Here is a 12,972-nt window from a genome sequence, read left to right on the forward strand (position 1 = left end):
TCAAGAAACAGCAGAGCAGTAGTGAGGCTTCATAGTGTTAAGGAGAGGATGGGGCAGAGTGGTGGCACTGTGGCTAAAGATCTGTGGCTGGAAGGTTGCTGGTTCAAATCCCGTGGCTAGTAGAGGAATCCTACTCTGTTGGGCCCCTGAGCAAGGCCCTTCACCCCAACTGCTTCAGGGGCACTGAATAAATGGCTAACCCTGCGCTCTGACCCCCAGCTTCTCTCCCTGTCTGTGTGTCTCATGGGGAGCAAGCTGGGGTCTGCGAAAAGACAAATTCCTAATGTAAGAAATTGTATATGGCTAATAAAGTGATCTTATCTTATACAAAGGGATGTTTTACCTTTACCACCATATCTAAGCTTTCTCCTCAAATGTTCAACTTCTTCAGGGGTAAAATAATCTACTTTGGATCAACTTTCAAGGCAAATCACATCAGGAGCTATGGAAACGGAAACTCAGAAGTCGTGCGAACCTGCTGTAACTTCACACGGGATGTTCACATCACAGATGAAGACAAAGTAAAAAATACTGGATTTTATGTGGCGATTGATTCGGTTTGTGGCACTTATGCTTGGATTTGCATCGAAGCCACATAAAAACAGCTAAGCTCTCGGCTTTCCTTTTTTTCCATTCTTGCCATTGTAGTCTCACGCGTTGTGTTCAAACTGTACTGTACTCAAAGGCTTTCCTGCTTCTTCATTGACATTTCTCAGATCTGTCAATGGGTTTTCAAGCACGCAGAACACTTGTGTTTGACACTTACAGAGTTTCCAGGTTCTCTAATCCGTTAAAGCAGTGCTCCCCGATCTCCTTGATTTTGTTGTTGTGGAGATGCCTGAAAAACCAAAACAGCATTCTTCAAACACTGGTAAACAAGTGGGTGCAAAACATTTTATAAGCTCCATTGACATTCAACAGGAAAGCAGACTGGAAAAGGGCTATTGATGTAGAATTCATGCTACATTTAATAACAGAGGCAGAACCAACCAGGCCTGTACACGCAGTCAAAACCTGTCACTTTACAGGATTTAGCAAAAGGTCAAAGGTCGCTAGATTCATCTTGTTTTTTGGTGCTGAACTGAAGTGATGCAAACAGCTTTGACAGCACGACCAGGCAGCTCTCTCCTGCTTCTAATAGAGCAGAGGGGCGGCTGTTCTGTTTCCCACAAAGGCCTGCAGCAGCCCCCGATCCTGAACTGGATCCATCTGCTGTGCAGCAGGAGCGCCCTGCGCAGGGAGCCGGAGCATGGGGTCTGTCCGGGCGCTGTACTCACAGGACCACCAGGCTGGAGAGGTTGGCGAAGGCGCTGTCAGGGATGTGCGAGATCCTGTTCAAAGCCAGCGTGAGGGCCTGCAGGGAGGGCAGGTTGCTCAGGGGGGCGACGGGCACCTCCGTCAGGCTGTTGTCGTCCAGCCACAGGTGACGGAGCTGCAGGAGGCCCTCAAAGCTGTCCTCTGGGACCACCGTGATGTGGTTGGCATCCAGCCTCCTACAGAAACAGTAGGCCATTACAATACAAATACAGGCTTATACACAGATTTCCAAAGAGCTGTTGCCGTCATGCACCAGTTCCCATTCAAGCTCTATAGGCCTTTTCCCTCTGCAGTCAGAGAATGACCAGCAGGCATGTGCTATGTACTAAAGACCGACTCTTATCACTTCGGTCCCTTGATCGGTCCTGTGGATGAGGAATGAGAGCTGGCTACAGCAACAGATCTACAGGTCAGCGTCACAGGGCTCAGCGCACCGAGAGAGGTACAGAAGTGACGTCACTCCCCTCTGAAATCCAGACACTGCAAAACTCGGCCGTGGCAGGAGGAAAGGTCTTCCGTCATGGCGGAATTGTCCCGTCTAGGGAGCAGCGCTGCGCGTCTTCAGAGCCCGTGAGCGGACAGAAGGAGCTGCCCCCTGTCACACATTCGCACCACAAGAAACCTTTGTTCGGCATCGGGTCTCCAAGCGGGGGCAAACTGCGCTGAGGGGTGAGGAACGGCTTAGTGCACAGCATTTCCATGAATTAACTGGCACGAAGTGGGATCAAATTAATTAAAAGCATTCGCCCAGCAAGAGATGAAAGGCATTCCTCAAACACATCCATGTCTGTAGGTGCAGTTAACCTAAAACCAACGTCTAATTCTTCTAAATAATACACCAAAGAATTATTTAGTGCCTTGCTGAACTCTTCCAGACTGCCTTTTGTTCTTTTTGGAACTCCGCCCCCTGCAGACATTTCCATTTGCTTTCAATATGGTGTGAAAAATTAATCAGACCTAGAAAGAGAGCCACACACAAACTACTGCAGGTGCGAGCCAGACTTGAAAATTACTCGCAGTTGCCAATCACACGCTGACAGCCCACTCCTCTCACATCTCCCGGCCCGAGCTGAACCAAAAGCACACAACTGCAGCAGATACAGGAACTCAGTTTGGCTGACCCACTTGTCAAGTCCCCGTGCTTAAAACATGCATTTTCTATGATCTCATACGAAAAGGATTCACAAACGCATTTATCACTTTTGGGCTATGAATCACCCAGGCATTGCACAAGCCGGGAATACCAGAGGTCTGGCTACTGAAATGCCTTACATGAGTTCTGGGAGGTTGAGGAAACCCTGTTGTTATCATGGAATTATTTGCAGATATTTACTGCTCTGTTTATACAGGCGTTTGCCTCAATGGTTCCAATCTTCTGACCACAATGAGGGTCCTGAGCAGTTAATTGCGGCTGAATTATTTCCTGTTTATGAATGGTAACTCACTTCTCCTGCTCTGCTGTAGGCACGGCCTTTAACTACATACCAGCGCGTGCAGATTCTGTACAGTAACTCCCGGCTGAACCTAAACAAAACTGCTAAAAGGGACAGGGACCTACGGTTCTGCAGCACACTTCGTATATTTTTGAAGCCCACCTCTTTTCTTCGCCCCCCATCCAGGACCGCATCACTACTACACTTTAGGGGCTGGAGTGCCTGTGTATCCGTGGAACTTTGGGGGGTGGGTTTCAGAAGCATCGGAGCAAAGTATCAGCCCTGGCTGGGGCTGTTGCTGCCCTCTCGGGCCGGCGGGTTCAAAAAGCAGGTCGACAGAGAGGACAGAACAGGGTGGCCGGGACAGCATCCCTGGTCGGCGTCGCGCAGGTGGGACGGGTGAGCGCTCTGAGCTGTGGGCCCGCCGCCGCCGTCTCCACGGCGTTTGGGAAGAGGCACCTGCGGGAACCCCTCCCAGCTCGGAACGCAAAGACACAGCCAGGGTCTTGTGAGGGCATCGGTATGGCATCACCTGTCCGCTCGGCGATCTGGGAGTCACTGCAGATGTGTAAGGCCTCGTGAGGGGCGCCCCTACCACACGCTAAATACACAGCGACCACCCCCCACCCCGCCTCCAAAATCCTCAGTTGAAGGAGAAAAGGGGAGCGTGTGAGAAGAAGAGAAGGAGAAGAGCCTGCTTGAAGCTACCTGTCTCCTACCCAACCCTGAAGATCAAAGCCCCTTCCCACACAGTGGCTGAAAACCTCCCTGATAGAGCTCCCCTGACAGCTCTTTTCATTAATCCGCCACCAAAAAACGAAACAGCACACAACCCCAGACTGTTCTGCACGGGCATGCAGGACTGTCAGTGCAGATCCGAGCCCTGCGTTCAGATCATTAATGCTTTTAAGCACCGTTTAATCGCGTGCCGTCTCCTCCCGTCTCCCGCGCCATCGGCTCCCAGCCGAGTCCCAGAGTTACAAAGGCGGCGCAGACGGCCTGGCGGGAGGAACTGGGGCACCTCCCCGCCGCCGCGCGCAAGGTGGGCCGGCCGCGGGAGTCCCAGAGAGCTCGAACGGAGAAGGACACGTTCAACAAGGAACGCCCGCTCGCAGTCTTGCGCCTTTCGAAGACGCGATCCCGCGGAGGTCTGCCAGGCCGCGGGGGTGCCCCCTTTCTAAATCTGCGTATCACAAGGGTGCTCACGCGCGTGTCCCAGTGCGCCCCACTCTGAAGTCCGCACCGGAATGGACTCTGCCGGAGGGCATCACCCCCAATTCCTCGTGGAAGGGTGACGTTTCGCTTTCGAACCTATCAGAGCGTACTGTCAGTTTTGGGCTGGGACAGATGATCTGAAATATATTCAGTAGTACAAATCCTTGAATAACAGAGAGTGGCACTGCCACGTTTTCCTTAGTTTACTGCGCTTGTTTTAAGTCGAGCAGCTCTACCTGAATGAACATGACTCTTGTGCAGGGATCGACGAGATGAAATTCTATTTCATCAAACTGGGAGGGGGGGAGTGATTTTTTAAAAAATATCTGCCAACGTGCACCGGAAAAGAAGCAGCGACAACAGACAGCACTGTGACTCTGAGCCGCGTGACCAGCGCGGTGCCGTCACACGCAGGGGGTCCCCAGTACCCTGTTTATAACGAGGCCCCTCGAATCCTCGCGCACTTCAAGTGCACAAGTCCGCTACGTCACAGGAGTGCGGACCTGGAGGAAGAGCTTAGGACTCGGTACCGGAACTGGGACACGGCAAAGGTCGTCCCCGGGCTGACAGGAAAGACGGAGAGCCGAATGGATCTGGATTTCGCCCGTGGGGGCAGGTTGCGTTGTAGGAACTGGAGAGCAGGTGGGGTGTGTGCTGACGCGCCACATGACCTTTCCAGTAGAAGCTCACCAGGCGGCTAGTCTCTGTGTGCTGCATCTCCTCATCTTCTTTCTTTCTCACTATCTAGGCCAAAAAGTGCTTTTCTTTACAATTACAGCTTTGGTTCCACAGAATGGGACATCTTACACAATGTAACAGGTTTCTATTTCATGAGAACATCCTTCCATTTACTAACTGCTTCATCCATTCGGGGTGGTGGGGCAGCCCATCCTAAGCCAGCAGCCATATCACCCTGCAACTCACAACTGGCAGCCCCACTGGAGCTCAGCAGGTGTGAGCCTGGCCAGTACCTGGATGGGAGACCTCCTGGGAAAAGGTTGTTGCTGGAAGAGGTGTTAGTGGGACCAGCAGGGGGCGCTCACCCTGCGGTCCATGTGGGTCCTAATGCCCCAGTATAGTGACGAGGACACTATACTGTAAACAGGCGCCGTCCTTCAGATGAGACGTAAAACCAAGGTCCTGACTCTCTGTGGTCATTAAAATCTCGAAAAGAGTAGGGGTGTTACCCCAGTGTCCTGGCCAAATTTTCCATTTTCCATTGGCCCTTACCAATCATGGCTTCCTAATAATCCCCATCTATGAATTGGCTTCATTACTCTGCTCTCCTCCCCACTAATAGCTGATGTGTGGTTTCCCTTAGAGGTCAATTAATTATTATTTATGAACATAATAGTGTTGCCTCAGTTATGAGTAGGAGTCAGAGAGGAGGGAGTTCTCTAAAACCATTTATTTATAATGTATTTGCCTATTGACGTACTGTTGGAGATACAGTTTTCTAAACCAAAACAAATTACGATAGACTGGCCCCTGACAGCTCTAGCACGCACTTTACAAAAAAAATAACTTAACTAACCTTTTTAATTTTTTTTTTTTATTTTGGTACACCTCATTTCCAAACAAAACAATACCATTAAAGCTGTCTTGGCCTTTAAAAACTTTTCTTTTTTAAAACTGCAGCCCTCAATAAAAAAAGCAAACAAGCTGTTGTTGTTTTCATCAGCTAGGAAATCAGTCCGCAAATCAGGCCCTGTCCCTCATTTTGTTGAGGAAAATAGAAACAATAATGTCAACAGGCTGTCTCGACCCTTATCTCTGGCAATCTCTGATAAAGCTTCGTCACTTGAGCTCCTAGACACAACGATGACAGAGATAATCTTCAAAATAACCATCAAAGCAGAGCTCAGGCAGGCAGTCAGGCCTCGGGGAGAAAGCTTGTCACTTTCAGGATGTCGAGGAGGCAACGCCTCTGGCCTGTCAACGCTGGAATCCTTCACCAGGAAGAAGCCTGCACACGCGAAGGGTGAGAGGAGGAGATCTGCACCTGCACCCGGAGGTCCTGCTCGCCCCTTCGCAGTGTGCGTCTCCCACGAGGGATCTCACAGGCAGCGCTGGGTTGCCTCTTCCCTCTGCGACAGACTCCAGCTCCTCCCTGGGGATTCCCAGATTTTCCCAGCGTTCCCAGGCCAGCCGGGAAACACCGACCCACCCCCCTCTCCCCCAGCGAGTCCTGGGTTGCTGGCAGGGGGTTGGTGTCTCAGCCCAGTGGGAGGTGCCCAGGGGAGCCCCAGCAGATTGGGGGTTCAGTGCCCCTCAGCTGGCTTCTCTTGATCTTTGGGGTATTCTGGGCTCTCCCATCGCAGTGAATCACCCCAGGAGGCCCCGAAAAGAGACCTCTTTCCCCCTGCTGGGACCCCTGATGTGCCCAGGGGTCACGACCCTGGATCAGGAGGGAGACACAGAAGATGACACACCTGCACACTAAGGGCTCGCTCACATTCCCAGCTGGGAACCCTGAAAACTCTAGGGTCTTAAATCGTTTTTTTGCCCCTGTAGCAAAAAGTCACTTAAAGACGCCTGGTGAAGTCGAACACTAGAATTCTTAAGACCTGTCATGTATTTGAGGAAAGCAGATGCCCAGAAAAAAAAATTAGGCAAAGCCTTTCATATTTGCTCCGGAAATCCATGTTAGATTAGCAAGTGGAATAAAAACTGGATCTGTCTGCCATACGGGTGAAAGCCAGCATGAGACTCTTACTATTAATCTTTAAAAACCACACATAAAGGCAAACCCTGCAGTTTCCCCAAGCTTTACTCATGATTTCACTGAGCTTCACTCAACTTACCGAGACATAGCACAGCATACTTTTCAAGAGTGAAATCACCCCTTCGTTTAGATCTTTATAATAAAATGTCCTTTTCTCGGATCTTGCAGACTGAAAGGACATTTTTTTTTCTGAAATCTTGAGTTATATATATTTAGCGATTCTAGATCCCATCCAGATTATTTTGATCCTTCGATCTCCAGTGAGATAATTTAAGGCTGCCCATGAGTCCCAGTTCCCTCATAGCATAAGGATTCCCATCAAAGAACACAAACGACAGCACTAAGGGATTTACTGATGCTTTCTTCCAAGGCAATTTACATTTGCACCCATTTATACAGCTGGTATTTTACTGGAATAATGTGGGTGAAGTTTCTTTCTACTTGGTGATCAAGGAATGAACAGCCTCATCTGGGATTTAAGCCCACACCTTCCAGTTAAGAGTCCAGAACCCTGACAACTGCACCAGACACACTGCTGCCTCAAAATATTATTGAGCAGATTTGTAGAATGTATGAATTCTACATCAGAGATTACAAATCATCAAGGATCTTGGAAAGTTTACAAAGGCAAACCATTCAGTCTTCCTGCTCTCGGGTGCTGGGGTTTAAGGACCTCAGGGACGTATTTTAGAAGATCTCAAGGTGTCTATAACTAGCTCCTTCCCCCAGTCCTTCTCTTCACCAGCCCGGTCTATTTCATAAGTACATCACTCGTGTCAAAGATCATATCTGTTGGGGATTTTAAACCAAGAAAATTGTTTTTATCGCCTTCAGTCAAACGAGAGGCAAAGATCTGCTCAATTAAGATCAGCCATTCCAATACGATTGGGTTCTGGTTCAATATGCTTATTCAGTGCATCCCGAGTTGCACCTGTTCCTTAAAATGCAAAGTTTTGCATGATCACTCTAAACAAAAATCAGCCCTTTCTCTGAACATACAGTACAAAATAGCATGAGCAAGACCAACCACATGCTTCTTTCTAGTAACCACTTTATCCAGGGTCGGCAATACCTCAGAATAATGGTTTGAGAAGTCAGTGAAGTTAAGGACCTATGCCCCTAGCACCTGAAATCAGATGGTAGTCACTTTTATTTTCTCTCTCCTCTATGATTTACCCAGGGTTAAAGTGAACATTGCACTGACAGCACCTCCTCAGAAGTTTGGGACGAAAGCAGCATCTCCCTGCCAAGGTGCATTACTTAAGCTATGAAACTTAGTGCCTCAGGGCCGAGGAGAAACAAAAAAACAGCCGCAAAACTTAAAGAAGGAGGAAAAAACAACAATGCCTGATTAAGAAAGAACCCACTGAAGTGATAATGACCTAGTAGCTGCTGTCAAGCCTGAGACTACCTTCTTTCAGGAAAGGCCTTTGGCAGAGTGTGTGCTGTTTGCTTGACAAAGGCTTTAATAAGACAGATGCCAAGAAACTCTGCAGACCCAACAGCTAGCGCTGAACCACTGCTTAACGCCTGTCGCTTTGTGAGGTGGCCTGCTCATGACCTCCGAAAAAGCTTGCTGATGAAGAGACCAGGTTTTCAAAAGCAGCCAACTGCTGTGCAAGATCATAGTTTCCAGGTGCCTGCAACAGCGGTGATAACTGGTAACATTTCCTCATATTTATATCACACGGTTCTCAAGCACAAGAAAACAGAAAAGGTCACTGACCTGCAGATCAGCACCCAAGCAGTCAATCACACGCCCACAAATATCAGAAAACCTCTTCAGATTAAACGTCTCCATAATTGGACTGTTACCAAGTTCCATCAAAACTAATCTGACTTGTTCTCTCTAGGCACTTTGGACAGATTTCCAGCGTTTGAGTTCACCCCAACACTAAGACTGCCAGCGGTCTTTAAAACCATTAAAGACTTTAACAGGCACTTTGCTTAAATTAAAAAAAAACACGCACATAACTGACACCTACTCGAAAAGGCAAACATTTAATGAAACCCTCTTGGGCTAAGGGAGCTCTTAAAATTCACTTGAGATGGGGCAGGGGTTCAAGGAAACTTCTGTTCAATTTTGCAAACAAAACCAGCTAACGCAACTGATGACAGAGCAACAGTTGCAGAATTGACACGTAAGGTCAGGAATCTTGAAAATACACATGCTGCAATTCGCCGCCGTTAAACTCCAACGGTACTCCAGGAGAACAGCGGAGGATGTGAGACATCCCTGGGGAAAGAGCGTTCCTGAAAATGGCTAACCATTCTTTTGCGTCTGCTCAGAATCATGGACGCCGCTCAAACCATTTTCAGACTGCAATGCGATCTTTTCGTCAGCTATAACGCGCCGTTGTCACCGCACTGGAAATCCTGCAACTGCGATGCCCTCTCCTGTGTCGAGCACGTGCAAACTGGAGCTCTGTGCAGCAGAAAACACCCACAGTGACTCCTGCAACGGTTTGACAGGCCTCATTGTTCTTTGTTATTCTTCGAGAGGCGTGTGGCTAATTCTTTAAGCCTTCCTGTTATGACAAAGATCTGATTCCTTTCCAAGGTGGAGAGGGGGGCCTGAGAAGTAAAAAGAGGCAATTATAATCGGCCCGATTGACAGCCTGTTATTAGGGATGACATCGGCCAACATCTCCACGTTCCCTTGCTTGTTCCAGAATGTAACAAACGCTGGCTTTGTCTAAGAAAGTTCCCACAACATCAGGGCTGCAGAGGAGGCGAGAGAATTCCTTTCAGTGTAGATTTCGTAACTCCCAGCTCGGTGCTTTGGAGGGTCTGATCTACCATACCACCCCCCCACCTCACGTCCCCGCAGCGAATGAAGTAATAAAAAAGATTCGGAGCCACTGGCCAGCTGTGGAAAGGATTTCCCCCGACAGCCGCGAGAGTACCGGCTAAGGGGGCCAGGGGGTCAGTGGGGCAGAACGTGCTCAGCACGTGACAGAACGGCGATCCCAATGACTTCCCACGCGCCCGTGATGTCAGCGAGCGAGGCGCCTGTCTCCTCCAATCACAGAGGCCGCAGCGTATCGCAGGTTGGAAGGCCTGAAGGGTGGGTAGGTCTCAGGAGCCTACCAGGGAGGCAGGAGTCGCAGCGAGCGGAGGTGTAAATACCCCCATCTGGGCATGTAAGAAAGAATAACTGGCCATTGGGAATTCGAAGTTAACGAAAGGTTTCGAAGCACTCAGGCCATCTTGTTTATTTTCTAGCTAGCTTCTACAATAACCCCGGACGCTAAAAGCAATTTTCAAAACCCGAAGTAAAAGGAAAGGCAGCTTCCTATAAGCTAGTGTCCCTGACGGAGGCTTGCACAGAAGGGGTACTTTGTTTTAAAGGGCGGACAACCCCCGCGGTCATTCAGAAACCGAAGCAAAAAACGTTTCGTTTTTTTTCAATCCGTGTTCCGAACTCGGGACCCACTTTGGAGGCTCCACACTTACATTCAAGTCTCGCCGTCTGAAAGAGAGCTCAGCCGGCGACTCAGGATGTCAGGGATTGCACGTTCTGACTCACGTTAAAACACTGGATGCTGAAACCAGCAAAGTAACAGAGCGACGAGTCCAACCGTGACCACAAAGAAATCTGTCGTGCCAACTCAAGCAAGTATGGCTCTTTTCTCCAAGTAGGCAGCAATGTCAACATGTGGAGGCTGCAAAGGAACAAGTAAGGTTTTACTCCATGCTGAGAAGAAAAGAAACAAAGTTTTGGCTGTGGAACCTCCCTCAGCTGTACCGGGTGTATCACAGATGGATGGCTCCACAGCCAAAATGTTGTGTTTCTTTTCGACATGGACTAAACCTTTACTTGTTCCTTTGGATGTATTCTTGTTTATCAACCGAGGCAAAAGACCTATAAGGCCTTTACCAAAATCTAGAGTCATTCCTAGCGAAATGCTACACCCCCGCCAAGACAATTCGACCGGCAAGAATACAAAACATTTGCCCTTGAGCCTCACATCTAGAGCTAAGATCTGGGCATACAGGGATGTTTGCATGAAGCGAGCAGCCATGCGTGGCTGCGTCAGAGGGGACGGACTTACAGAGACTGCAAGGCGTGGAGTCCTTTCAACGCCTTGCTGGGAACCGTCTTCAGCTGATTGTTCTGGAGCATCCTGGGAAGACGGAGCGAAATGTCAAGAAAGAAACTCCTCTGCACACACTGAGGAAAATAAAAACACATTCACACGGGCACGGAGGTGGGGCTCGATCCGACAGGATCGACTCGACGCTCCCCTCTCCCAGCTGATGCCTGCACGACACGGCGCGATTTAAAGGGAAGCAAAATGCCTCGCTTTTAAAACTCGGCCACTTCTGAGCACGTCCACGCGTGCTCAATCTTGAATTTTAACGTCAATTTTCACAACGGTAATCAGATCGCGATCATTAGTCATATGATCGTATCTAACAGATTAAGGATTCCTAAAACGGAATAAGGGTCAACTTATTCTGCAGGGCGGGCAGACTGGTGCCTGATGGACAGAAGACCAGCCACCTGTAGGCCAGCGGCTGAACGCGATAGCCTGTCCGCACTTCCCAGCCCACGCACCTGAGCCCGCCCCCTCAGAGCCACAGACCATCCCCTATCTTTTTCACAGTCCTCCTGCACTTATAAAAGGAGCCTGGATCAACAGGTAGAGTTAACACTCTCACGAGCTGTCCTCTGTTGATAAAACGTCCTGTGGTTTGGTTGGGCATGCTTTTTTATTGCATCCCGACAAATCTCCCCAAAATCCAGAGAACCCTCAGCGCAGGCACTCCAGGGACTGTGCAGCAACAGCAACACCAGATCTTATTGGCTCGTAAGCCCCCTGGCACTGACCTCCCCTCGCAACTCCACAGAGCAGGCAGGGATACGCATTCCAGCACAGCACAGATAAGGACCTGCGAACGAGCATTGTTTCCATCTCCCAGTGGAATGCACAACGAGCGATAAAACGTAATCCCTCCTGGGCGAACGTGGTGTGAAAAGAGCACACTTTCTTGCACACTATCAGGTTAACCCACAAGCAACTCTCAATGACGCCCTGCCCTCAAGCATGCCTGGTATCGCTGAGGTGCCACATACTGTACATCGTGTCTCCGGTGGAACTGGGCATGATTACACGCAGCCAGCGATGAGTAAGAAACACGGGCAAGAGGCTTCTTAATACCAGGCTCACCTCTGCTTATCTGCAGTTTAAAGCCAAATGCGGCAGCTGGCAGTGCGAACCAGGTGGTGGCTTTATTCCAGGTTGCCAGCCCGTCATCATCAAATCCCTGCTCGCCCAGACAGCAGACCGCACCAAACGTGGACCGGAGCGCGCCGGGAACAGTGTGACTGGGAACAGCTGCAGGGGCACGCTGGGTACTTACAGGACTTTGAGGTGCTGGAGTCCAGACAGGGCCTCCGGGTGGATGAAGGCCAGATCGTTGCCGGCCAGCCTCCTGCAAAAGAGAGCGAGAGAGAGAGAAAGAAAACATCAGCCGTGCTCGGGCACGAAGCACCTCCTGAGCCCCCTCCACGTTAAGACGGCCACTTCAGCCCTGCGCGGGGCAGGGTCTGACGCAGATGATCCCCGCAGAGGGCGATCTGTCGGAAGCCTCATGAGGCAAGAGGGCAAGTTCCCCATTACTCCCCCTGATGCTCTTGCTCAGCTACCATGGACAAAGCACTCCCGCAGATGCTCCCCGCAGAAGGCGATCTGTCGGAAGCCTCATGAGGCAAGAGGGCAAGTTCCCCATTACTCCCCCTGATGCTCTTGCTCAGCTACCATGGACAAAGCACTCGAGAAGGGAATTTTCTAAATGACTCTCGATAATAACCGTAAATAACCACCACTGTCAAACAGGCCTCTTGTAATTACAGGAAAACAAATGTGCCATAAATCTTTCAGTGTAATCCCAGTGGCACTGCAGTTTATGTAAGGCTATGTCCTCGTTCCATCACACACTTATGTAAAGTTTCAGCATCCATCAAATGTGTAAACAGTCCTAAACTGCTCCCAGGAATTGCTCATTCTGATCTTTCTGTTATTTTTTGTTCATTTTTCCTTTCTTTTTTAGGGGTTTTTTGAAAAGCCCTGTAGTTTATGCAGCTTGCGGTCTCTGGGGTCAACTCCAGGCTTTCCGTGAGGAAGGGCCTTTTTCATACAGGTGGGGCTGAATTCACCGCTGATCAATGAAATAAGGAGCACGGGACCTTTGCTTCGATCAAATGCTCCATGGAAGGATGTTTCATCTGTCCAATAGTCCAGCATTGGTACTTCCACCATCAGTCTGTTCTAACAG

At 49.6% G+C, this 12,972-nt stretch overlaps 1 protein-coding gene across 1 annotated transcript in view; it reads right to left on the reverse strand.

Annotated features, from left to right (window-relative positions):
• The window catches only part of lgr4 (leucine-rich repeat containing G protein-coupled receptor 4), a 70,814-nt gene that overhangs the window by 19,500 nt on the left and 38,342 nt on the right, over positions 1-12,972 (reverse strand). The window contains exons 3-6 of the mRNA XM_015338676.2: positions 12,058-12,129; positions 10,746-10,817; positions 1,278-1,493; positions 767-838 (exon numbers count right to left, since the gene is read on the reverse strand). Coding sequence (XP_015194162.2) covers positions 767-838; positions 1,278-1,493; positions 10,746-10,817; positions 12,058-12,129 — 432 coding nt within the window. The remainder of the gene's footprint in view (positions 1-766; positions 839-1,277; positions 1,494-10,745; positions 10,818-12,057; positions 12,130-12,972) is intronic.

This window comes from Lepisosteus oculatus, chromosome 21, assembly GCF_040954835.1.
Source record: "Lepisosteus oculatus isolate fLepOcu1 chromosome 21, fLepOcu1.hap2, whole genome shotgun sequence".
NCBI lineage: Eukaryota > Metazoa > Chordata > Actinopteri > Semionotiformes > Lepisosteidae > Lepisosteus > Lepisosteus oculatus.